Genomic DNA, 27,146 nt, shown 5'->3' with positions numbered 1-27,146 from the left:
GTCTCTGCGCACCATTTTTTGTTGTCCTATGGTTTGGCACTATCCACCACTCCTCCCTTGCCCCTCACATATTGCATTGGGAAATCTGGCGAGAGTGAGAAGAGTGAAGAGAGACTACTTTGAGTTAGGAAGGAGTTCAACTGGAGGTGTCAATTCTCTTGTTGGGATAGAATTTCCTGTGAACATTGCATATGATTGAGACATGGGGCTACTCAATTAAAATGTTATATTGAATTTTTGACAATCTCCATTGCAAAATTAGTATCTGTTATGTTTCAACATCAGCAAGACAACTACTGTACCATCTGTTCGCTCTCTGTTTAGCATTTTCAGACATAAGCCACTGACCGCTTCATCCTATAGTATGCGATGCATTTCCATGCTGAAAAGTATGTGCACCACACTGCACAAGTAACTCCCAAGCCGTTGGTACCGTTTCACTGAGCACTTGCATCAAATATTCTCCAGCCAAATCTTTACACAAACTGAGAGAGGCTGTCAATCCAGTCTCTTGCTCCTCCAAGCAATGTCCCCAACACAGGGCTACGGTTTTCAGATGTCTATGGTTCAGACACAAATAAACGAAAACATTCCCCAGTTCCAAACATGTCATGTACCACATCATTTGATAGATGCTTTATCTGGTCATATGTTTTCATTTACCTGTCCCGACTTGGAGTGCTGGAGTCATTTTGAGAAAAGGAAGAAGTCCCAGGATGTGAAGAGGAAAAAGTAATGCACGAGGATCTCCTCCATGACACGGAACATATTGGCACGTGTGGACATGTCCTTCCGTGTGATTCAGTGACCTAGTGCCTTAGCAGTTTCTGCAGCTCTTGCTAAAAAATTGTTGGCTGTATATATGGGGAGTGTTGTGGAGGTAAGGAGATTGGTGGGAAGGAGGCCCAGCGAAGACACGGCAAATTCAATTGGTTTTAGCCAGGGCCTTTTTCAAAACTGTCACAGAGCCAAAAGTAAATCTGGATTTATTAAGATTTATTCTGATACACATAAAGTTAAGGGCTACAGGCAATCCGAGCCATCAGCTAATTATAACTTGAAGGTCTACAGCCCAGTGGAAGCACTACCATAAGTGGTGGAGAACCGCACATAGGTTGCAGAGACTAACATTTGAAGTTTGAAAGGATTAAGATGACTCGAAGTGGTGACAGCTGAATGTGTTGAGTAGGAAGGAGATAAAATCAGCAGTGGAGGCAAAGGCGGTGGTACCAGAGCAGGAACAGACATCAGAGGAAAAATCAGAAGTGGATTATGAGGATGGATAAGAGAGAAGGAAAATGTACGGAATATCTGCAGACAATTTGACAGAGGTGTTCAAAAAAGAGGGAGGAGGAAAAACTTTGGGTGGATTGAAAAGAGTTGGTAATTGCAGAGGAAAGGAAAGAAATAGTAATACTATAAGTTTTCTTCACCCTGCTCAAGGAACCCCTCTTCAACTCTCCAGACCATCTATACCCACCACTTGTAACTTGAGCGACGGCCCTAACAGCGTCAGAGCGTGGGCTAATAATACATGATACAAAGCGGGGTTTGCCCTGGGGTCTACGTCTTGAAAGCAGTAGGCCTAGACTTATTCTGTCATGTCACATACATGCAAATACATTCTGTATGTAGTAGTACTCATGAAATTGAGAGTGCAGACAAAAATAGATATAGAGGGTACAGCTTTTGTTTTATTCCGCTGTTGATGCATTTCTTAGTCATGCATTTGTAATCTTTTTATGATTTTTTGTAAAGGTCCAGTATATGAAGGATAGTTTGTTCTTAGTATTCAAAAACCCTTAACATGACTGAATTGGCAACTGAATCGAATTATACAAAGCTTAAACAAAATAGTGCTGGGAGACAAATGTGTAACCACCACCTATAGTGACAAGTGATAGTCAAAATACAACCAAACAGAAAGCAGTAAATGGTATAACAATTGAGGTCACCCTTCAGCCTGGCTACATACAACCAATTGTTATACCATTTACTGCTTTCTGTTTGGTTGTATTTTGTACTATCACTTGTCACTATAGGTGGTGGTTACACATTGATCTCAAAGCACTACTTTGTTTTAGCTTTGTATAATTCGATTCCGTTGCCAATTCAGTCATGTTTAGGGTTTTTGAATACTAAGAACAAACTATCCTTCATATACTGGACCTTTACAAAAAATCATAAAAAAGATTAAAAACGCATGACTAAGAAATGCATCAATAGCGAAATAAAACAAAAGCTGTACCCTCTATTTTTTTTTTTTTTAACTTCTTTTTATTGGTTTTACAACATAAAAGGAATGGGAGAGAACAAACAAAACAGAAACAAAAGTCCCCCTCCCATTTTCCTTTCCCCCTTCCTCCCCCCCTCCCTCTCCCCAAAGGCTGCCGCAGTATGTTCGTGGTCCGTTGCCGCCTCGGGGCCGGCGCCGGCCGTTGTCAAGTTCGTAGCGGAGGGGCCAGTCTCCCGGTGGCCTCCCTCCTTTCCCTGGGAATTTCCCTTGGTCTTGTCTTTGCATGTGTTTGCTGGTCTTTCCCAGTTGGAGTTGCACTGTTCAGAGTCCGCGCTGGTCACGACCTCGTCTCTTTCTTCCCGTTTGTTCTCTTCTTCTGAATTATGTAGTGCCTCCCGACGTGGGCGGTTCAATTTCATCGTTTCCTGAGTCACCTGGATCGGTAATGTCAGTCGTATCGTCCTCGCCTCCGCTGCCAAACAGGTCTTGCACCAGGGAGTTCCATGCTTGTAGTCTGGCTCCACTGTCGCTCTCTCCCCCTTGTGTAGCTCTCGCCCAGACTGCCGTCTCTGCTATTGCCCATTTTTGTAGGTCGGCCCACCATCCTTCCTTCGAGGGGCCTTCGCTCTTGTTCCATGCCATCGCTATGCGGCGTTTCGCTAGTATTGTCATTAAATCCTTCATTTTTGCCACGTGTGTCATCTGCCGGTGCCCCCTTGGGAACAGGCCCAATAGGTATGTTGCTGGCGTTCTTGCTGGCATCTGTATGTCTGCTGTCAACGCCTTTTCTCTCACCGTGTTCCAGAAGTCTGCTATTTGCGGGCACGACCAGAACATGTGCACCATGTCGGCCTGTTCGTCTCCGCACCGCGGGCAGCTCCGGGTTTGTCCTTCTCCCATCTTTGACATTCTCTTGGGGGTTAGATATGCTCTATGTACTATGTATATCTGCAGTTGTCTGAACCTGGCGTTTCTGGACACCTTTTTTGTGTACATGAGGACTTTGTTCCATTCCTCGTCTTCGAAGGGTTGTTGCAGTTCCTCTTCCCACTTCATCCGTGCTGTTAGTGTTTTTTTGTTGGTGTGTCCCAGTATTTGCTCATAGAGTCTGGACACCGTATGACCTCCTTCGGATATATCGTACCATGCCTCTAGTTCCCCTTCGGTGTCCTCAGGCTCTGGCATAGTGCTCCACCTCTTCTTTATTGTCTGAACTAGGCTATTGTGCAGGATGAATTGGCCCCTGTGTACATCTTGTTCGTCCATCAGGGTCTGGAATTCAACCCACTGTCCGTCACGCCACAGGTCCCCAATTTGGGCCACACCTTTGTCTTCCCATTGTGCCCTGTACGTGGTCAGGCTGGCCACTCGGGTGTCCACCAGCCCCGCCAGTGGGATATGTCTTGAGCAGGGGTCACGTATGCCCTGTGTCTTCCAGGCTCTTTTCCATAGTGTTCGGCCTAGTTGGGCTATTTTGGGTAGGTCTTTGGCTTGGGCAGCATTGACCCATAATAATTCTCTCAGGTGGTACCTCCGGAGTGCTGGCCCAATAATTATTGCATCTATTGAGGTCTCCTCGCCCAGCCATCGCACCACAAATTGGAGTTGTGCTGCCAAATAGTAATATTCAAAATCTGGGAGTTTGATGCCCCCCCACTCATAGCTTCTCTGTAGTGTGCTTAGTGCCACCCTGTTTCGTCCCCCTCCCCATAGGAAGGTTCTCGCCATAGTGTGTAGGCGCTTGAAGAAGGGCCTTGGTATGTTGTATGGGATGTTCGTGAAGTAATATAAGAGTCGGGGTAGGACTGTCATTTTTAGTAGTGCCGCCCGGCCTATCATGCCCAACGGTAGCGTCTGCCAGAATTTCATAGCCTTTTCAATTTTGTCTAAAGCTATTTGTGTGTTACCTGCGTGTGTTTCCCTGGTGTCGTGATAGATCTCCACTCCTAGGTATTTGAAGGTGTTCGGGGCCCACGTGATGCCCAGAGGCGGTAATTGTTCTGACGGCACTGCGCGTAGGCCTGCCAGGGGAAACAGCACAGATTTTTCTCTGTTGACCACTATTCCGGATAACCTACCAAACGCGCGCAGCGCCTCTAGTAAGTCCTGCAGGTGGGTGCGTGGGTTCTGTATGTAAAGGAGTATATCGTCTGCGTATATGGATATCTGGTGTGTTTCCCCGTCTATCTCTATGCCCGTGTCTTTGTAATCCGTTCTTAGGAATACTGCGAACGGCTCCAGGGCCAGGATATATAACATTGGGGACAGGGGGCATCCCTGCTTTGTGCCTCGCTCTATGCCCCATTCCCTAGAAACTTGTCTACCCGTCTTGACTCTCGCTCTCGGGTCTTTGTATAGTAGTTCTATCCATCTTGTAAACCCTTGTCCAATCCCATAGTGGGTGAGCGTTCCCAGGAGCCAGTCCCATCCCACCGAATCGAATGCTTTGATTGCATCCAGTGAGGCTACAGCACACTCCCCTCCCTCCTGGTTTGTCCTTTCTATAACATAGTGGAGTCTGCGCAGGTTCCAGGACGTGTTCCGTTCTGGCACGTACCCTGTCTGGTCCGTGTGGATCAGGGTGGGTAGCACTCTTTTCAGGCGGTTGGCTAGTGCCGCCGTCAGGATCTTGGAGTCCTGGTTTATTAGGGAAATCGGTCTATAGGAACCGCATTCGAGGGGGGGCTTGTCCGGTTTAAGGATCGGGATTATTATAGATTCTGACATACTACTCGGGAGTCTTCCTTTCTCGTATGCTTCCTCTAGTGTTTCTAGCAGTCTCGGGGCTATGTCATTTTTATATTGTTTGTAAAATTCCCCCGGGAGCCCATCTGGCCCCGGAGATTTCCCTGTCGGGAGCTGGGCGATTACCTCCGTTAGTTCCTCTACAGTGAGAGGGGCGTCTAATATTTGGGCCTGTTCCTCCGTCAATTGTGGGAGTCTAATTTCCGCGAGGGCTTCCTTCAGGTCCCCCTCCTCTGCCTCCTGGACCCTGGAGTATAAGTCCTCGTAAAACTGCGAGAACACCTCGTTTATTCCCTCTTGGGACCTTATCACCTCTCCTTTGCTGTTCTGAATTTCATTAATTGGCTCCCGCTTAGTCTCCTGCTTGGTTAGCCAGGCCAGGAGTCTGCTAGGCTTGTCCCCCTCAGCATGTAGTTTCTGTATATATTTCCCGTAGTCTAGTCGTCCCAATCTTTCCCAGGTCTCCACGCACTGTTGTCGCAGGGTGGTGAGGTTCTCTTGTTCCGCCCCCTTCTCCCCCGCTTGTCTCTCAGCCTTCTCGATTTTCCTTTCTAACTCATCCAGTTGTGCTAGGGTTTCTCGTCTGAGACCTCCCATTTTCCCCATCGCCTCCCCTCTGACTACCACCTTGAAGGCCTCCCAGACCGTTCCTGTGCTTTCCACACTACCCTCATTATGTTCAAAATAGTCTTCTATTACGCTTTGGATGTGTTCCTGGAAGCCCGCGTCCAATAATGCCTCTGCCCTCAACCTCCATGTTGGTATAGGGGCTCTCCTGTGTGTGTGCACCCATGTGATCGTCTGGGGGGCGTGGTCAGATAGGGTTCGCGCGTGTATGTATGCCTCAGTGAATTCCCCCAGAGCTGTACCCTCTATATCTCATTTTGTCTGCACTCGCAATTTCAAGAGTACTTCTACATACAGAATGTATTTACATGTATGTGACATGACAGAATAAGTCTAGGCCTACTGCTTTCAAGAAGTAGACCCCAGAACTACCGACGTCAGGGCAAACCCCCCTTTGTATCATCCATACCCACCAACCTGGCAAGCTAGGCTCAAGATTTGTTATCAGGTTTGTATGCCAACAAGGAGGTGCTCAGGAAGAGCTCTTGTTCAGAATTAGGGTTTACTGGTTGGGCTGCACAGAAAGATATTAAATGTATGGTGAACCGACTGGGTATGATGCTGATCACTCAAGGCTAACCACGGCAAACTACCATCTGTAAAAGAGGAGCAATGTCAAGAAAGAACAGAGTGCTTGACATTAATATTTTACTTAGACTTGTTTTTGCAAGACAGTATAATTACGTTTTTACATTTCACAAAGGTGCTGTGAGAGGATAAATCACTTTGATACAAAAGCTTTTGATATTTCTTGTTATTGCATCTTACCAAAGAAGCTTTTCAGAGGGTTGTGTGTGTCCATCAATCTACTTATCTTAGCAAATGTAGAGGATGTGGGAATGTTTGATCCTTTAAGAGACTTTTTTTTAAAGTACTTTAAAAAAACATCTTTTTTGCAAAGTCTGACCTTATAGCTTTGGCAAGGTTTGCTTTTTAATGTATAAAGCAACAAACCACAAAAAGCAACATCCCTCATACTTTAATCACGTGTAGTTCAAGTGCAACCGTATGTCTGCATGAATACATTCTCTAGTGTGGTGTAACAATTACTACTACCAATGTGATTTGTTTGTATTCAGCAGTAATCAAATGTATAAAATACTTTCACAGAATTTTAAGTTGCCAGAGTTACAATGATCATGACTTCAAACATTTGTACTGACAAAGTGAGAAGACAGAGGTATAGGATGAGAGAAATCTGCATGTAATTCGGATGCTATAGTAATATGATGAATTGTAAGACTGTTACTTACGCTAGTGTCACAAATATGAATATCTCTTCTGCTGTCTTTTTAGGAACAGTACATTTTCATTCATGATGCCTTGCTAGAAGCTATCCTTGGTAAGGAGACGGAAGTATCTGCCAACCAGTTGCATAGTTATGTCAACAGCATCCTCATACCTGCTATGGGAAAGACCAGACTTGAGAAGCAGTTCAAGGTAAATCTTGTAGCCATTAAATACTCCAGGGTCAAGCTTGCAACATTCAGATTTTATAGACACATTTGAAATCTTGCCTTCTTTAACCTTAACAGTATAATTTTTTAATATTGCATTGTATGTAAGTCAGTAACATAACATAAAAAAACATTTTATACATTTTGGAGGGTGTACTTGTATTACTGAGGAACGTATTTGCATTTCTCTGTTTAAACAAATAAACTCATTAGTTATGTACTTTTTACAGGTGTAGGTACTAGAAATAATAATTTTAGTGGTTCATCTATTCCACAACCTCCAATTTAGGAAAGATTGACAACGCAGAACAGATTTTGTGTCACCCAATGCATCCCTGTTATTCTTTCATGTGAATTAAATCGGCCACACTGGTAGGTGCTGCAAATTCATGAACTCCAAAGAGTGGTTGTTTCAGGAAGCCCTAATGGTTATGCCCAGTCTCAGATCACAGCCATCTTTGAAGAAAGTCCTTCGCCAGGACATGCTTTGTTTGGGAGAGAACAAAAGGTGTACAAAGGCACGTCAGAAGTGCTTGAGGTCACTGTTTTTCATTGATGCCTTTATTTTGGAGGTTTGATGGCCCTAAAACTTGGCGAAGGGTTGTGAACATATTAGCATTGTCTTTTAGATTCAAATATTCTTTTTGCAAGTTCATAAGGCATTGAAGTTTGTCATGTTTTGCTAGGGATTAGCTTTGGGCCTATAGGGTAGACTAAGGGGAGAATCTCAGCACCTGTTCCTGTGTAAAGCTCATGGTGGTCGGTTATTTTGATACTATCCGCTGACCGGGTGCTGGAATCTGGTGAAGAGCAATGGGGCACTATTATGTGGTTTGGCAGCCGTCTCAGATCACACTATGAGGTGGACCAGTTATTCTGGAGCATTTGTTCAAGACTCTCTTGGTCAAAGTCATCTGCCAAATAATTATTTGAGCAGATTTCTGAGGATTTTAAATAATCTCCATTTAGAATGGGGGAGGTGGCTGATTAAAGTATTTCAGAGCTTCATGGCATGAATATCAAGGGACCTGCTTATGTTTATTTGGTCCCTTTTTTGGATAGTCCCTTGTTTGGATAGGGTTTCTCATTCAAAATATACTAGTTGCGTAGTATTGGGTTGTTTCTGGATCTCTTAATCTGTAAAATATATTTAGATATGTTACTAATTGTTTTTTTCTTAGGTGGACAGCCCAATTTCACACACCCTCGTGTACTGTACCACCCCACAAATAAGGGCAAGAAACAGGCAGTTTGCTCAAAACACAAATGTATTTAAAGTAAGAAACCGGAGGCGAATTCACAGCAAAGGTCTTCACAAGCTTTTTGCTGGGGAAGTCACCACAATGCTGAACAATCACGGACAGTTGGTCTACAAAAATGACTATTTCTCTCACACAAGCACTCCTTTCCATGATCAATTTCCTTTAATAACACAAGACAGTCTAATTATACTTTTACCCCTTGTCAATCAGTATATCAAAATCTTTGACTTCAATTTAAAATCTCTCCAAATTGTACATAAGATCACATTTGCAAATTAATCAGAAACGTGGCTTTCTTCAATGAAGCCAGTAGATGATTCAATAAAAGGCCTCCATTAGCCCCGGGGCTCGTTCCGGTGGCTGTCTTAATTTCATTTCCATTTCCTGCATTCACCCGGCGGCAGTCTTTCTTCTGTGGCTGCTCGCTTGGGGTCCAGGGGATTGGCATCTGCGATATTATGTGCCTATGTAGGCTAACACCTCTTAGGAGGTGCAGTGGATGAGTGCAGTGTGCTTGAACCTTACATTATGAAGTCATGCCTAAGTCAAGCCTGTCTGCGACTCGCTGGCATGGGAGACTCATTCCCCTGGACGGTGAAGCCCATCCTCCACCATAATGCCTATTCATGCAATCAGCTAGTTCTGCTAGCACCTTTGGCCACAGTACTTACGGAGGATTGTGTGAATCAGTAGGGGGGTGAGTGTCCTTGTGTCCCCCTTCTCCCTGAACTGCTTGCTCCTGAATGCCCGGTCACTTGCTGCCCACGCCGCTCATTGCAACAACCTTCTGACAGATCTAGCACCTTACTTTGCCTGTGTCACTGAGACATGGCTTGGTGAGGCATCAGGCCCCGCTTTGACCCATTTGCTGCCTCCTGACTTTAAGATCTTGCATACTGACTGCTGCCCTCCTCGTGTTGCCGGGTGGCATTGCTATCATCCTCAAATCTCTTTACTCAGGTTCCTTGTTTCCAATTAATCACCAGATTTAAGTGGAGGCTGTTAGTAAATTTTTCAATATCCCGTGCCTTTTGCATTTATTTTTTAGTTGTTCACCGCCCCCCTGGCCCTGACTCTTCTTTTTATGATATTCTTGATTTTGCTGACAACATCCAGCTCAGGCATGCACATCTTGCTATTCTAGTGGATTTCAACCTCAAGGTTAATGATGTTACTGATCTTAAAATCCAAAGTTTCAACTCCTCTATGTGGAAAGTATCATTTGCTCAAAAAGTAACTGGCCCTACTCATGGGTTGGAGGTCATATTTTTACTTTGCTCAAAGGTCACCGTCTTTCCCACTTTCCCAGTAACTTGAACTGATCATTTTATTGTCCCATTTCTCTGAGACATCAGGATTTTGAAGCATAACCCTCACCTCCATGCCTCTCCTCGACATGGTTGGCACTCTGTCTCCCAGGGTGACATTGTTGAACAAATGTGCGGTTGGCATGTAGAAACCGCCCCCATAGATTTGGCTCCCTATCTGACACCTTAGTTTTGGTGGCAGATTGATTAGCCCCTCTTAAAGTGTCTAGATTGTGTTCCTGTCCATCTCAGCAGTGGTTTACCTATGAACTACGAGCGCTCCGCTTGAAGCGTAGACAGCCCAAGAGCAAATGGAGGCTTTCCTATGCCTCTGCCAAACCTGCCCCATCTCGGATCACGGCTCATTACCAACGTGCCATCATTAGTGCCAAACAGACTTACTATGACTCTATCATTGAGACCTGCATTAGCCACTCCAAGAGTTGTTCAAAATAGTTTGGGGTCTCTCTACTGATCCACATGTTCCGGTTCCACCTACACAGAACCTATGTGACGCCCTATCCCTCTTTTTTGTGGACACAATTAACAATATCAGGGCTAACATTAACTCCCCCGCCCTTCAGACACCATGAAATCTCTGCCTTCTACTTTGCCCACTCCAACTGCTTCTTGGTCTATCTTTCAAACATTCTCACCTCCAGATGTCTTGGAAGCTGTACTCAAATTCAAGTCTGCTTCCCCTCAGGACCCTATTCCAGTCAGTATAATCAAGGACATACTGCCTGTGTTCATCCATATGCTGACTAAAGCTGTGAACACCTCGTTTCACACTGGGGTTATCCCTTCCTCCCTCAAGCATGCCAATGTCATTCCCCTGCTGAAAAAACCTTCCCTGCACCCCCTGGTTCCAGCTAACCTCTGACATATTTCTCTTCTCCCTTTCCCTGTGAAGCTTTTGGAATGTCTGGTGTGTCCATTAGTCACTACCTTCCTTGAAGAATACTCTTTTTTTCCACGCCTCTCAATCCGGTTTCCACCCTGGACGGGGGGCCCAGTGTGTTGTGGTCTCTGCTGTGGATAATCTGGCTCTTACCCATGATAAGGGCGGCATGAATGCCTTGCTGTTGCTCGATCTTTCATCTGCCTTTGATGCCATTGACCATGGGGTCCTGCTAGATCGCCTAACCTGGGCCGCCTCTCTGGCACCATCCTGGCCTGGTTCTCCTCGGACTGTCACCAAACTATTTCTCTTCTTCCTTTCCTTCCTCTGGCAGCCGCCCTCACTTGTGGTGTCCCCCAAGGCTCTGCCATCTCCCCGGGCCTATTTAACACCTAAGTTAAACCTCTGACCGAACGTATCTTCTCCCATGGCTTCCTTTGTTATTCTTATGTCAGCAACACTCAGATCCTGGTCTGCATTAATCGTTCCATCCCTGAGTCGGCGACCAGGTTCTGCGTCTGCTTGGCGGCCATGGGCAAATGCATGCGTAATAACTGGCTCACGTTGAATGGTGAAAAGACTGAGTGTTGGTGGTGGGAACCCCCTCGGGTTCCTCTTTCTGGATGTATTATTTCTGGCCTCTCCCTACACCCGTTCCCATCATCAAAGATCTGGGAGTAAAACTCTCATCCTCCCTCTCAATGAAGCCACTGGTTAGCTCCGTTTGTCAGCGGGGCTACTTTCAACTCAAACTACTTTGCCGTGGTCTTCCTTTTATCCCTGTCCTCCTCTGTGCTCCCGTAGTCCATCGTCATCACCTCTGCTATTGTTTACTGTAATTATCTATTTCTTGCACCACCTGCTTACATTTTACAGCATCTTCAGGTCCTTCAGAATAATTTTCAGATTATTTTGAACACATAACCTTTTCAAATCACACATGAATCGCACTGTGCAATTTCAGAATGAGGGTTTGTATGGGAGTTACATTAGCACTATTTTTATGGGACTATAAATGACTTGCTCTCATACTCCTATGTCCCGTCCCCTTTCCTCTATGGGTGTCCCTTGCGAAGGACAGGAACGGAACCCCTTTTCGACCAGAAAGACATTTCCCCCTTTAAATTTATTGGCATGCAGGGGTGCGGGAACTCAGGCTCCCTTAACCACGCACACCTCACTGTCCTTTTCCGCGTCGACGGGAACTGACCTCTCCACCAGCGCTCCTCGGTGAAGCCCAGCCTCGTAATTCCATGCACGTTACCTGGGTTCTAATCTTTTCTTTTTCTATTACAGATTTGGGAACACCGTCCACCGGTGCCATAGTTTGTCCCCGGCGTATGTCGGCTCCAACAGACTTTAGCAGGTGCGACGGTTCCTTCCCTACAGCAGATCCCCACGCACTGTGTCTCTGATTCATTAGTGAGGACCACGGTCAGGAAGGATGCTCCGTGTGCGGCTCCTCAGGCCTAGGTCGCTTAAACACAAACTAGAGCATTGGAGGGAACTGTACAACTTGACTCCTCCTCAGAACAACATCAAGTTCGAGGGGATTGTGTCCTCCAACGTATTCCACATCTATGACGGGTAATGTTCACAGCTGTGCTGCCTCATCAAAATTTTCGGCCGAGGGCGCCTTGCGTTGATGACGTCGATCCGTTGTCCCTCGAGGGTCGACGTCATCGGATGTTATATATAGGGCGCACAGCGCCCGTAGCCTCAGTTCCGTTTTTTCAGCAAACGTGTTTGCTTCAGAATCTCGGCACGCTTGATTCTTCTCTTCGATAATGATGTCTTTGTCTTCTAATACCCCGAAGTCTGGCTTTAAAAAGCATCGGGACTGCGGTTCGAAGATGTCCATCACGGACCCGCATGACATCTGTCTATGATGCCTCAGCGAAAGCCACACCACCGACAACTGTGAGGAGTGCCTATCCCTCACGTCTAAGGCCTTGCGGTCTGCTGGGCTTTCGACCGATGACTCAAGGGGCAACTCTCTGCGTCGGCGAAAGTCCAGGGTGTCTCGGTCTAGGAGCGGTTCCCACCATTCCTCTTCCTCGTCGAGGCATTCTAGGAAGTGCCATCACCGGTCGCCTTCCCAGTCTTCGTCGGAGGACTCCGCCAGACGGTTGACTTGTCCCATCAAGTCTTCGTCGCCGGCCGAATGGGATTCGGTCCGCCGGCAGTTGTTAGCGATTTTCAAGTCGCAAGGCACAGTTCTGTCCGTGCCTTCGAAAGAAGCTGGAAAGGAACGGGCTTGGTCCACCACTCGCACGCCTTTGGGCTCGGGCGGTTGGCACGATCATCGGGAGCCATCGAGGTCCCGTTTGGAAAAGGGAGATCGCCATACTTTGCCAGATCCAGGTCCCGGACCTCGACACCATTGAGACCGTCAGAACCTGTGAAGCCTTCGAAGAAGGCATCAACGCCATCAGTGCCGTGTCCGTCGAGGGGCTCTCTCGAGGCTCTGCCCTCGAAGAAGGCATTGACACCATCGGCACTGTGTCCGTCGAGGGACACTCTCGGGGCTCCGCCCTCGAAGAAGTTGTTGACGCTGTTGACGCCTCGGTCGACGTTGATTTCCCTCGACGCTGTTTGTGGAGGATTTGCCTGAGTTGCCCCGGAGGGCAGTGGAACCTCTGAGGAAAGCTCTCAGTAAGTCTGTGAGGCCTGTTTGTGAGCCCTATTCTGTTCCTACTCCTAGATTGGAGTTTTTCCAACCTTTGCAAGATATTTCAGAGGTTGAGGAACTGTCTGATGAGGAGATGGTTGTGCCTCCTGATATCCGTGATGATCTTTTGTCTAGGCATAGTCAGATGGAGGAACTCAGTCAGTCATTGCATAACGCTAGTGGGCTTGACACCTCTCCAGAGGTGGAGTTTGGCCGTCCTGAGCCTGGTGTACATGCAGATTCCTCCTATCGGCGTCTCTTGTCAAGAGTGACTGAATACTTGGGGTGGTCTGCTCCACCTGTTGATTTTACTCAGGATGATTTGACCGACATCCTGGATCAAGGTCCACCAAATGACCCGTAGTTGTCCTTTCACATGGCTTTATAAAGGAGGGTGGCGGCGGCTTGGACTGCTCTAGAAAGTATACCGGCAGTTAGTCACTTCTGAAAAAATACCGCCAATACAGTGGTGACCCTTGCTACTTATTGACGCACCCTTCTTTGGAGAGTTTGGTGGTGCAGGTGGCTACGGCCTCCTCAAAGCAGGCTGTGTACCCTATCCTTCCTGATGGAGACGATAAGCGCTTTGATGGTTGACAAAGAAGGTATCTTTGGCCTGGGGTATGGCATTGAAGTCTGTCAACTCCACTTGTGCCTTGGCAAGATTCACACACACTCTGTGGAACTGTGCGTCTTTGGCGGCTGAGCATATTCCCAAAGGGGAGGAACGGGATGGTTTCCTAGCCCTTGTGCAAGACGGCAAGGATGCCATGTGCGAGGCAGTTCCGTTGGGTTTGGTCATGGCAGACTGTGTCAGCGGTCCATGGCTGTGAGCACCGTGATAAGCAGGATTGCGTGGTTGCGGAAGTCAGGGTTTGCTCCTGATGTGCAATCCCGTCTTCTAAACTTGCCCTTTGATGGTGTTCATCTGTTTGACGGCAAGGCTGACGAGAGCCTCGAGAGGTTGCAGACCTCCAAAGCTGCAGCGAAGGCTTTGAGCTCTGCAGTTCGTCAACCTCCTCCTTTTCGTCCTGGGGGTCAACAATGGTGGGGAGGTTCCTTTCGGTACTACTCTTCCTTTTGTATTATATCGAGAGGAGCTGCCAGTCAAAGGGGGCACCGTAGGAGTACCAGAGGTGGAAAGCAAGGTACTCGGGGTGCCAAAGCCACTTGGGCAGTTGCCTCTTTGCCCTCAGGAACTGCTGCAGCTGAGTCCGCTCAGACATGAGGCCATGTCCCATGGTTCGCTGGTTGGGGGCAGACTTGCGCATCTTCTTGGAGAATGGCGCGCCATTACTTCAGATGTATGGGTTCTGGAGATCATAACTCATGGCTATTGTCTTCCCTTCTGGCAAAGTTTTCACGACAATCCACCGGGGAAGCTCTCTTTGAAGCGTCCGGATCCGCTCTTTGCACAGGAAATTTTATCCGTGCTGGAGAAAGGCGCCATAGAACTGGTGCCTGTAGCGGAGAGGAACAAGGGATGGTATTCCCCTTATTTTTTGATCCCAAAAAAAGATTGCGGACGATCATGGACTTGCATTGGTTGAACAAGCTCCTCAGAAAGGACAAGTTCAAGATGGTTACTCTTTCTCAAGTCCTCCAGGCCCTTCAACTTCAAGATTGGTTGGTGTCTCTAGACCTTAAGGATGCTTACTTTCATTTGCCGATTCATCCCAAGCACAGGAAGTACCTGAGGTTCACGGTTGGCGACTCGCACTTTCAGTTTCCGGACCTGCTGTTCGGATTGACCTCCGCCCGAGGGTCTTCACCAAGCTGATGGTGGTGGTAGCAGCGTATCTCCGTAAAGGGGGGATTCACGTCTACCCCTACCTGGATGATTGGTTGATCAGGGCGCGCTCTCCCGAGCAAGCCCTGGATCATCTGTCCATCACCTGCCACTCCCTTCACAAGCTGGGCTTCTCCCTCAATTTAAAGAAGTCACATTTGAGACCTACCGAGCGGCTCCAATTCTTCGGAGCAGTGCTCGACACATACCTGGGGCAGTGTTCGCCTCCCCAGGTGAGGGCTCATCACATTCTGCAGATGGTGACCAAGTTCCAACGTGCCCAGCGTTTCCGGCGTTCAAATTTTTGAGGTTGCTCAGCCTCAGGGCATTCTGCATTTTCCTGGTGCCAGAGGCCAGGCTACGGATGAGATCCCTGCAGTGGGCTCTCAAGATGCAGTGGTCGCAGTTCTCTGGCAGGATGTCGGATCCCGTTCAGATTCCGACCTCGGTCGCCCAGGATCTTCTATGGTGGGCCGATGAAGGCAATCTGATGAAGGGAGCACCATTTTGGCAACCATGGCTGTAGGTGACGATCGTGACAGACGCATCCCTCACAGGTTGGGACGCTCATGCCAACGAGTTGACAGCCAGTGGCCGTTGGTCTCCGTCGGAGTCCAGACTCCAAATCAAACTGTTAGAGCTGAGGGCCGTCAGACTAGCCCTAAAGGCTTTTCTGCCGTCTGTGCAGGGGAAGACTGTCCTGATTATGACGGACAATACAGTGGCCAGGCACTACCTCAACAAAAAAGGGGGGCAGGGTCACTCCCGCTGTGCAGGGAGGTGATGCAGCTCTGGTTCTAGGCAATCCAGCAGGAGGTTTCGATCTCGGCAGTCCATCTGGCCGGAGATGAAAATGTGGCGGCGGATGCTCTGAGCAGGCAGAGCACATCTATCACGAGTGGGAGCTGGCTCAGGAATTTCTTTAGGAGTTCTTCGCCCTTTAGGAAACCCCACAAGTGGATCTCTTCGCCACCAGTGTCAACCGGAAGTGTGAAAGATTCTGCTTGTGGGAATTTCCTCCAACAGGAGCCTTAGGGGATGCGTTTGTGGTGGAGTGGTTCTTCCGACTGCTGTACGCGTTTCCTCCAGTCCCCGTCATTACGCAAGTGTTGCGGAGGTTACCGAGGTTTGGTTCCCATATGATCCTCATTGCTCCGGCGTGGGCCAGGAGAGCGTGGTACCCGGACCTTCTAGACTTGTCCATCTGCCCTCCACGCCATCTTCCCTACCGAGACTATCTGCTCTCACGGAAGGGGGTTCAGGTTCTCCATCCAGAGGTCAAGTCTCTCAGCTTTCATTCTTGGTATCTGAAAGGTTGAGGTATAAGGATTGAGACCTCCCCGAAGACGTGATGGAGGTGTTGCTTTCGGCCAGAAGGCCCAGAATGAAATCCCTGTGCCGTTGGAGAAAGTTCTGTGACTGGTTCAGGGTATACAATGTGGATCCTTTCCAATGTTCCATTCCTTTGGTTTTGTCTTTTTTGCTTTCTTAAGCCCACAAGGGCCTGCAAGTGGGTACCATTAAGGGTTACCTGGCGGCGCTGTCCATATTTAAGCACTCGTCTGAGGAATGTTCTTATTTTAAGAACCCTTTGATTTCTCAGTTTCTAAAATGATTAACTAATGTGTTTCCACCGTCGCCTTTCCAGGTGCCGGGATGGGATTTGAATTTGGTTTTAAAGTTCCTAATGGAAGCTCTGTTTGAGACCTTACATTCTTGTCCATTGGTAATGTTGTCCTTTAAAACTGTGTTTTTAGTTGTGGTTAATTCTGCACGCAGTGAGGTGCAGGCACTTTCCTCCAAGCGACCCTTTACTGTTTTCCATAAGGACAGGGTTGTCCTACGGGTGCGGCCTTCTTTTCTTCTGAAGGTTGCGTCGGAATTCCATTTGAGCCAGAAGGTGGTTCTTCCGGTATTTTATCCTCCTCCACATCCTGGTAAGGAAGAGGAGAGGCTCCATAGGTTGGATCCTAGGAGAGCTTTGAGCTTCTATCTCTCACGGATGTCCCGGGTCAGAGTGGACGATCAGCTCTTTGTTGGTTATGCTGGAAGGCGCTTGGGTCAGGGTGTTTCCAAACAGACCTTGTCCAGATGTATCATTTTGACAATCTCTGAGTATTACCGTTTGGCTGGAAAGGACCCTCCAGTAGGCTTACGGGCTCACTCTACGAGGGGTGTGGCTGCCTCCACTGCTCTACAGAGGGGCATTCCTATTTGCAATATTTGTGAAGCAGCCACATGGGCCTCTGTCCATACTTTTGTGAGACACTATTCCTTGGACTCCATCCATGGGCAGGATTTGTCTGTTGGTAATGCAGTCCTTTATTCAGCCATTTGCTTGGGCATTCTAAAATTCTAAATTGTAAATTCTTTTCCCACCTCCGTAAATTGGTACTGCTTTGGGATTCTGTCATAGATGTGGAATACGTCGGTGGACACAATCCCCTCGAAGAACAAGTTACTTTCCATGCCTGGTAACGTTTTTTCGATTGGATGTTCCTCCGACATATTCCACATCGCTCTCCCAGCCTGCTCTTCTACTAAGAATTTCGTTTCTGCAAAGCTTTCTGCAGTCATACTGGCAGGAGATTGGTGCCACACGTTCTGGGAAAAAACTATAACTGAGGTTACGGGCGCCATGCATCCTATATATAACATCCGGTGACGTTGACCCTCGACAGAGGCCCTCGAGGGACAACGGATCGACGTCATCAACGCAGGACGCCCTCTGCTGAAAAAATTCCCAAAGCAGCACAGCTGTGGACATTACCTGTCATAGATGTGGAATACGTCGTAGGAACATCCCATCGAAAGAACGTTACCAGACATAAGTAACTTGTTTGACTACATCCGGAGGAAGACGAAGAAGGTAGGTGTGTTATTTTCAGAAGCACCCCACAGAGTTGACTCCTTCCCGGGTAAGCCCTCTGGCGGGAGGGGTCAGTCTGGCCCTTGGACTGGAGCAGGAAGTACAGAGGCTCGCACAGCTACTGACCTCATGGCCAAGGGGTCCAAGGGCTCTACCAGTCCCACAACTCAGAGGCCTGTGAGCTCTACTACCACCTGGACTCATCCCGAGGGGCATTGCCCTAATACCAGGTCTCTACCTGAGGGGACGCATTTACGCAAGGCCAGCACTACCGGCCGGGAGGGCGAGGGCGCTCAGTCTACTGGGTGTTCACCTGAGGTGCAGGGTGGGGCAGCGCCGGTGCAGTCGAGCATGCAGGCCGAGCCCAGGAACAAGCCGGCTACAGGTCCACATGCTCAAGACGCGTACAAAATGGCAGCGGCTCCAGACAAAATGGCCACCACTCCCGATCAGCCAAAGGCGGGAAGCCTCGCAGGCAAGCACGGAGGCCCGTCAGCCCGGCGATCAACAAAGGAGATGTTTTGCTCCTAGGACAGACTGGGTACCATTAACTACCGTCACCTGGTCCACGTTGTACCCAGACAACTCAAGTTCCAGCTACAGCGACCCCATGTATGGACAAGGGCTTTGGAGGCAGCTGGCATATTCATGCCCGGCCCCCGTGTAATTCATGTCCCTCATACGGTCCTCGTAAATGGGCTCAATTCTCTGGGGCATTATTAAGGACATGTTGCCCCCTGCTTCACCGGCGCATTCCACAGCAACACAGACCATGCTCACTCCTCCGGCTCTACCTGCACAGCCGCCCACTCCTCCGGCTCCAGCAGCCCTGGTGCAGGAGCAAAACACCACCATGGATGAGCCCTGAAAGATGACTGGCACCCCCCCACCACCATGGGGGCAGGGGACTAGCAGGACACAGACGAGGAGGAGCAGGTCACTCCATCCTCAGCAAAAGCCTTCCACAATAGGATTGTTGGTCTGTCAGAAATCCTGGGCATCCCCCAGCCACAGAAGGGGCTAACCAAAGCAGGAGTTCTGGCAGAGGTCCTGAGCATTGGGGCGGAGTCCAGGTCTGGCATCCCCCTACGGAAGGATGTGGAGGCTTTGGCCAAAAAGTCTGGCTCAAGCCTCACTCCACGCAACCGATCAACAAAAAGCTGGATGCTAGGTTTAGACACGATGAGGGGGACAGAATACTGCTTGCTACGCACCCGGAGCCTCTGTCCTTAGTTATTGCTGCAGCATCCATGTATGCCAATCCCCAGGCTTCCTCATATAGTGCTGCCACGACAGCCCTCCTGAACAAGGAAGAAAAGACTCTAGAATCATACGACAAGAAGGTACACTCAAATGCTGAGCTGCACCTCAGGCAGCTAACGCAAACGCCATACTCGCTGCAGCTAATCAATGCCTGCGGAGGGAGATTGCATACTTTCTGCCCAACATCCTTAAGGAGAAGCAAGCCTCATTCAAAGTGGGCCTAGCTGTGGTGAAACTCGTGGTGCAGGACATTATGGAGGCTTCTGTAGGCCACATCGACATGGCTAACAGGGCAGTCTGTCTGGCAACAGGCATGTGGCGCACAGCCTGGCCGAAAGGTACCAGGTTCAACCCGGATGTGCAGGATAGAATCCTCCATCTTCTGTTTGAGGGGGTGATCTTTCACTCCTCCACTGATGAGGAGCAAGATAAGAAGAGAAGCCCTCAGACCGCAAAGCCTCTCGCTATTCTTAACAAATCACAAGCTAAACAGATCTCACAGACACAGTCCAGCTCAGACAAGGGGCGTTCACTTGCCGGCTTCTGCAGGCTCCAAGACCACAAAGCCCGACAGCCGGACAGGTCTCCCAGTCATCACCAGAGGAAACACCACAAAGCATCAGGTAAGCCATTCTTCCAGTCCCCCTCTTCTTCATCAGCCTCTGACCAGATTAATCAATGACATTTCATTTCAGGTCCTCAGCACCGGCTCAGTGGTGGCATGGGTCATCTAAGTAGTGTCCTGGGGCTTCCAGCTACCTCTTCCTTCTCCCCCTCCAACAGATCAGAACACCATCACACCTAGCTGAGATTTGCTCCCTTGTAGAGACCAAAGCGGTGGAGCAGGTACCCCCCCCCCCCTCCCAGCAGGGGCATTGCTTTTACTCCTGCATATTCACTATCCAGAAGAAGTACCAGTCGGGCCTACGAGTGGTGTTAGATCAGTCGTCCCTGAACATTTACCTACCCCTGGAGAAGTTCAAGATGCTGATGCCAGCGCTCATTGCTGTGACACTGTGTGGGCGAGATTGGACGTGTTCCCTGGACCTGTTTGATGCATATATCTCCACGTTCCCATTGTGCAGCCTCACCAGGCCTTCCTCCGGTTCCCAGTCATGGGCCTTCATTGCCAGTACAATGTTCTGCCTTTTGGGTTAATTTCAGCATCGAGAGTCTTCACGAGGCTCATGAATGCAGTGGCGGCTACCTGTACCTCGACAACTGGCTAATCGGGGGTACTTCTATGGAGCAGGTTCGAGACTCAGCGGGCAGGCTCATCTCTCCATGTACAACCTGGAAATTTTGATAAACAACCAGAAGTCCCAGCTCACCCCTACACAGACACTCGTGTTTCTGGGCCTGTTGTGATACCACAGCACCAGAAGGATTTCCCCACGGGGGACAAGGTGACAGCAGTTCGATCGGCAGTCTCCCATTTCCGCAGCAGGTTTATCACCATAGCCTGGTGGTCTCAACACCTTTTAGGCATACTAGCAGCGTGTCTCCTGGCGGTCCCGTACACCAGGCTCCACGTAAGGAGGCTGCAGCTGCATTTCGCAGATTCTTGCGATCAGGAATGGGGCCGTCAGGGGGGGCCAGTCCATCACCCAACATCCCCCAACATCTGGACCACGACCTCAGATGGTGGCAACAGGAAGAGAACATTCCGTCCACCCCCATAGAGTACACCATTACCACAGATTCCTCACTCAATGGGTGGAGTCCCACCGTGGGAACACACTCTGTGCATGGCCTCTGGACCCCGACTGACTGGCAGAATCACATAAACTGGCTGGAGCTTATGGCTATACAGTTGGCACTCAAGTTGTTTCTTCCGAACATCAAAGGCAGGTCGGTGTGCATCCAGACAGACAACACAACCTGCATGTTCTATTTCAAGAAACAGGGGGGTATCAGATCCCTGCAACAGTGCGCGTTGACCCTGGAGATCGGTGTATGGGCTGTCCGCCAGAAAGTGTGGCTTGGCGGTCCACCTTCCAGGAGAGTCCAACCTGGAAGCAGATGGACTCAATCGCCTGGCCCCCAACAATTACGAGTGGCAGCTGAATGGGAGAGTACTCCAGTAAGTGTTCAGCAGATGGGGCCACCCAACAACAGAACTGTTTGTGACAGTACACAAATGGACGTGTCAGCAATTCACGTTCTGGGGTGGAAGGGGATGCAACTCTTGCGGGTACGCACTCCAGGTACCCTGGGACAGGATGTGGGCTTATGCATTCCAACCCACACCGCTCATGAACAAGGTAGTGAGCAAGATCAGGTTCTCCAGGAACCTCAGGATCATCATTGTGCCACCTCACTGGCCGTCACGGCCCTGATTCTCAGACGTGTGACAGATGTCACTGCAGCCAGAGATGATACTCCCCCCCCCCCCCCTTGTGAAGGGCCCTCTACTAGCGCATCAGGGAGGTGCAGTGCTATACCCCTCTGCGGAGAGTCTAGCCCTAGCGACCTGGTTCCTGAGTGGCAAACGCTCCAGCACCTCAGTTGTACAGCGACAATCTGGAAATCATTCAAAGTGCCAGGGGTCCGGCAATGTGCAAGCACTGCAAAAGTAAATGGACGAGTTTCTGCTTTTGGGCTAAGGAACCGGGGTGAACCCACTGATCTGCACTCTTGACCAAGTCTTATCATTCTCGGCCTATCTCACCAGGTCTGGTGTCCAAGTCGATACCTGCAGAACTTATCTGGCCGCTATCGGTGCGTACAGTAACTCTTTGGCCAATCCCGTAGTAAAGAAACACCTGACTGGGTTGACCAGGCTTTACCCTCCGGTCAAACACCTGCATCCAGTTTGGGACCTAAATGTAGTACTAAATTCTATAGCAGACAAACCATTTGAACCCATTACCACAGCAGACATTAAGTTGGTTACTCTGAAGACAGCCCTTCTGGTTGGTCTTAAGTCGGCTCACAGAGTGATGTCCGATCGTTAGTCGTCTGGGAGCCATACACTAGATTTCACAAGGTCATGGTCATGCTCTGCACCCACCCGAAGTTTCTTCTGAAGGTGGTATCATCCTTCCATATCAACGAGGAGCTTGTGCTACCCACGTTCTTCCCGGACCCCGAGGAATATGCAGAAAAAACGCTCCAATGCCTGAATGTCAGGAGAGCGCTGAAATACTTTCTGGACAGAACGAAGGGCGTCCGCAAGACGGACGCACTGTTTGTAATGTTTGTAATTTCCAGGCCTGGGCATCAGGCCTCCAAGGCATCCATAGCTCGATGGATGACGGCAGCGATCTAGGAGGCATACAGGGCGCAACGTAAGGATCCACCGCAGGGCATGTGCATGCGGTAAGAGCCAAGGCGACCGCAGTCGCTTTTCAGTGCCACGTTCCCTGGCAGGTGATCAGTAGGGCAGCAACATGAGCCAATCCTTTGGCTTTTTGCAAGCGCTACTGCTGGGATACCAGTGCCAAGGCTGATGCAGAATTCAGCCAAGCGGTATTGCGTAATCTATTTGCCTAGAAGGTTAGGCTCTCCTCCCCAGGGCGTTGTCAGTTGTTCTCTCCCATAAAGGATGGAGGAAATGGGGCAGGACGTAGGAGTAATTAAGTTTTACTCATCGGAGTGACTAATGTACTCCTAGTCCCCTTTCTTCCATACGTCCCATCATCTACCAGTCTATAATAAGACCAGTAAGTTTGTTAAAGCGTAATACAGCTGATCCGTCAAAAGGTGACGGATGTATGGCACCGGTGCGTAAGGTTAAGGGAGCCTGAGCTCCCAGGGCCGCGCCCCCATGTGCCAGTAAACTTAAAGTGGAAATGTCTTTTTCTGGTGGAAAAGAGGTTCCGTTCCCTTCCCTCGCAAGGGACGCCCATACCGGATGGAGGAAAGCGGACTATGGACTAGGAGTACGTTAGTCACTCCGGTGAGTAACACTTAATTTTTCAAATGTATTTAAAGTAATTACGGCCTTTACAGAATATACATTATCAAACTGATCCTCACTAGGCTCTGCTAAGGATGTCCTATCACACCCCAATGGAACTATTTCTGTGAAAACACTTTGGGTACAATTTAATTTGATTAAGATTATAAAGAGAAGCACACTGGGATGCACAGTTCTGATATCTATACCATTGCTCACACAAATTAAAAAGGTATTTTAAGTAGGATTTAATTGACATTTCACTTTTCTTTTCACTTTTACACGCAGTAAGATTGCACTGTTCATGTTCCATTTGAATAAATGTATTTTGATAATACCTTCCTAAACTACCACCTTTTAAGGTGTTGGAAAATCGTCTTTAGATGAATGAGACCAGAACACATCATCATGTGTTCCATGGGAAATCTCAGTAATCATCTGCTTCCCTTCTGCAGATGCCCCTTTTGGACAGGAGCCTTCCCTGGAACAGTAACCTTCTCATCAGGCATTTACCCATTTTAATCCATCCAATAGGAACAAGTGGTGTTCTGTCCTGAAGCTCTTCCCAGTTTCAGAATCCCTCTCCTCTCACACGGTTTTTAAAATGTCCATATTTTCCACCATATGTCAAAATGATGTGCATGTTTGTGATTGGACAAGTTCTCATTGGCCCATCTCATAGTTTGACTACCCAATTGAATATACACCCTCAGTCTTCATTGGGTGATTATTATTATTTGTATACCTGTGATAAAAAAAAAAATGTTGGGGACCAAAACCATTCCAAATATATTTGGAAGAAATGTTGTTTACCTTCCATCATTTATGAGAGTAATATTCAAACTTGATGAATCCAAGATGGTTGGACATTTTCCCCATTGTATTAATTATTTTAAAAAGTCATAATCAAGTTACGTCTGGTGTCAAATTGAAGATGCTTCTTTGCTCTTTCAAATCGCACTGGGTTTCATATTCCTCAGTTTTGTTGTTCAACGGTTATGAGTTAAATTCACTTTCTGAATGTAAAGTCCTTGAGAAATAGGTGCTGCTCTACAAATTAAGGGAAATATACATGCCTAAACATGCCCTGTCATTCTCCTGGAAGTCTTGCTCTCAGTACATAATATCTCTTTGCAAGGCCTTTATTATTGATTGCAACAGTTTTGTTCTCATTGCATTAGTCCAACGTGCATGTTCTTTTCTATGGTGATCAATAGGTTGGCAACTAATGTACTATTTTGCCCTAGAGGCTGGCCGTAAAATTGCACAGGCTCCAACCATCTCGTAATTCCAGATCTCAAGCTTGTGTGAAGGCCACAAATTGTAGATCCTCCTACTTTAAAGGTGTTTTTGTAACATCTTCCCCTGGAAGACTTCCAAAGGCGGGTGGAGTTTTGTTCCCAGTTGAAATGCAGGTCAACTTAGCACAAGACTGGCTGTGAATTGAAGGCGGTGCTAGCCAATCCAATAGAACTATTGCTTCTTTCTTTTCTTCATTTGTTGCACGTGATTTAAAGGAAATGCATCACTGGCTGTAATCCACATACCTATTAGTAGTGCTCCATTAGAAAGTAAATAACTTAGTTTAGAAAATCTCAGGGGAAGACATTGGCTGGTGCATTGTTTGACTTAAATATTTACACAATAGAGACTTTATTTCCTTGCCGATTCAAAGTTGCACACTTGGGCCTTGATATTTCTGGATATGCAGTCACATTTCAGCAGATACAGCAGTCCATGAATGTAGATTCTGCTTAGTTATTCAGGCATACTCTTTCCATGAAATGTACTCAAAGGCCCAATATGTCGAGGGACATCTCTCAAGTGCCCAGGTGATTAACGCTTCCCGCAGGTGCACCCTTGTGGTCATGGGGCGTAAGGGACAGACAATAACTCATATGTTGCATTTTTTGGGCTTCTTTGTCACTTAAACTTGTAACAACGTCTTCTGGCCTTTTATTCTCCCTACACCTTAGCCACTTTGGCCATCTGCCTCACACTTTCAAGGAACAGCACAAAATGCAGGTCTTGGCATCAGTTTGCTTTACAGAAATGGTCCTGTGTTCCATTTGTTTCTTAAACCAGAAAATCTTAAACACAGTGCTTGGAGTTAAAACTTGAGCTCCACCAGGAGCGACGTGATTGCTTTTATGATATCTAAATCATCTGTTTTGGTTTACTTTTAGTGCATGTTACAACCCCATTGCATGCCACAGATGGCATTTTCTGCTGGAATCATACAAAGGAGTCATGTTGATTAATAGCCCTACTTTAAAGAACATATTAATTATTTAAGACCCAATACTTATTTTTACAAAAGGTAAAAATGACACTCACTGCTTCATTGGTGTGTTCTTTTTCAAATGTGCGACTTTCCCAATTTCCTGACGAGCAGGGTATGTGTGAGAATTCCAACATAACCTCTGGCATGCAACTTTCAGGCGGCATTGTTGGATCGCTGAAGAAGAAAAGTATTAGCACTTATATTTTGGGGTTACAAAAGAGTGAAAGGTAAAATCTTTTTGACAGGGTTGTGAGACAGTCATGGTATCAAGAGATGGCACAGACAATAGATGTAACAGTTTTTAAAACCTTTATTAGAATGTCAGGATGGGTGTAGCGTCTAACTTGCCCTACAGCTATGGTGGGGATTGCCCTACTTAAAGAATTAAAGGAATGTCTATGTCCAGAAGTCCAAAACAAAACTCTGTTCAAAACCTATGCTTGCCTTCACTTCTAATACCTAAATATAGTGCAAGGATATTCAAACTCAAAAGGTAGTGTCCAAATTAAAGTCAGGAGCAATCTCTAGCTCCCTCCCCCAAATTTAGGATACAGTTCCAAAGAAAATGTGCTAAAAAAACTCAGGCTTCCCTTCCCCAAGCTTCAAGTACCAATTCACAGCACAATGTTCAAAAGGAGCTTGGGACTCTTTTCCCAAGCTACAGGTACTGGCTTACTAAAACAAAGTTCCAAAAGAGCTTGGTGTTCCCTTCCCCAAGCTGTAAGCATGGATTCACAACACAGTGTTCCAAAAAAAGGCTCAGGGATCTTCTCCCAAGCTACAGCTGCTAGTCCACAACAAACAAATATCCAAAAGATAATGTTCCCAAAAAACTTAGGTCTTCATTCCCCAAGCTTATTCTTGCTTCACCAATAAGCTCGGTGTTCCGTAGAAGCTGTGAGGAACTCATGGTGACAACAAGTAAGACAGACACAAGCGATCACAGTTAAAGGGTGTGTATTGAACAATGAATGCTGTGTGAAGGTTGGAAAAATGTATAATCTAAATCTAAGATGGGGAGCAAGTGTCGACCATCAAATGAAAAATAAGTCAGTCCTAGTGGTGTTGTGTCAAAATAAAAGGGCCTATACTAAGAAACCTATTGCCAAACCTCACAACTAATACTAAAAAAGGGTGTGGCATAGTTTTCAAGAAAATAAACCAGTGTTCTCAAGTAATATGTCAGGATGCAGTAGCCTGGGTCTTCCTTCCCCACTTTTTGGACACAGGGTAAGATGAGAGCTTGGAGCACAGTACTCTCTCAAGCTTCTCCAGCACGAGGTGACAGTTCCAGTGGCAGTTCTGAGGACCGTTGATGGCCAAGTCTTGTTTCCTTTGAAAGTCTCTTGCCTACGAGGGCCTGACGTGTTCGAATAACAAAACCAAAAAGTTCATTTAACCAAATGAAAGTTTGTTCCCTTATTTTGTTTAAGGTGATAATTGTTGAAACATGTGCCCCCTCCTCTGGGTGCTGACCCTTCTCAATTGTTTATCACAGTTTCATGTAGGGTGATGGCTTCACCCCTGGGTCCCCCTGTTCTGGGCATTGACCCTTTATGTACCGTATTCCAAAATATAGCACAGTTCCTATAAAAATCAACTTTGGGTGATAGCTTCACTCCTAGATCTCCCTCGGTCAGGCTTGGATTCTTCTTGTGGGATCCAGTTCCCTTTCTCTCACACTGCTTGTAGATCAATGTCTTTTGATTGTACAGGTATTTTGCTTGATCCTCTGTATGACGACTTTGACCTATTTTGCTGGCCCTCCTACACTCTTCTGGTATCTCTAGTTTCTCTGGGGCTTGACCAGAGTGTCTCGAGTTGGCACCCACAT

At 47.6% G+C, this 27,146-nt stretch overlaps 1 protein-coding gene across 2 annotated transcripts in view; it reads left to right on the top strand.

Annotated features, from left to right (window-relative positions):
* PTPRG (protein tyrosine phosphatase receptor type G) overlaps window positions 1-27,146 on the top strand; it is a 1,528,043-nt gene that overhangs the window by 1,334,956 nt on the left and 165,941 nt on the right. For both annotated transcript variants that reach the window (XM_069643751.1, XM_069643750.1), the window contains one exon: window positions 6,905-7,048. In XM_069643751.1, coding sequence (XP_069499852.1) covers window positions 6,905-7,048 — 144 coding nt within the window. The remainder of the gene's footprint in view (window positions 1-6,904; window positions 7,049-27,146) is intronic.

The sequence above is a fragment of the Ambystoma mexicanum genome, chromosome 2p, assembly GCF_040938575.1.
Source record: "Ambystoma mexicanum isolate Mex_15411 chromosome 2p, UKY_AmexF1_1, whole genome shotgun sequence".
In the NCBI taxonomy this organism is placed as follows: domain Eukaryota; kingdom Metazoa; phylum Chordata; class Amphibia; order Caudata; family Ambystomatidae; genus Ambystoma; species Ambystoma mexicanum.
This window is presented reverse-complemented; position numbering and strand designations above follow the sequence as displayed.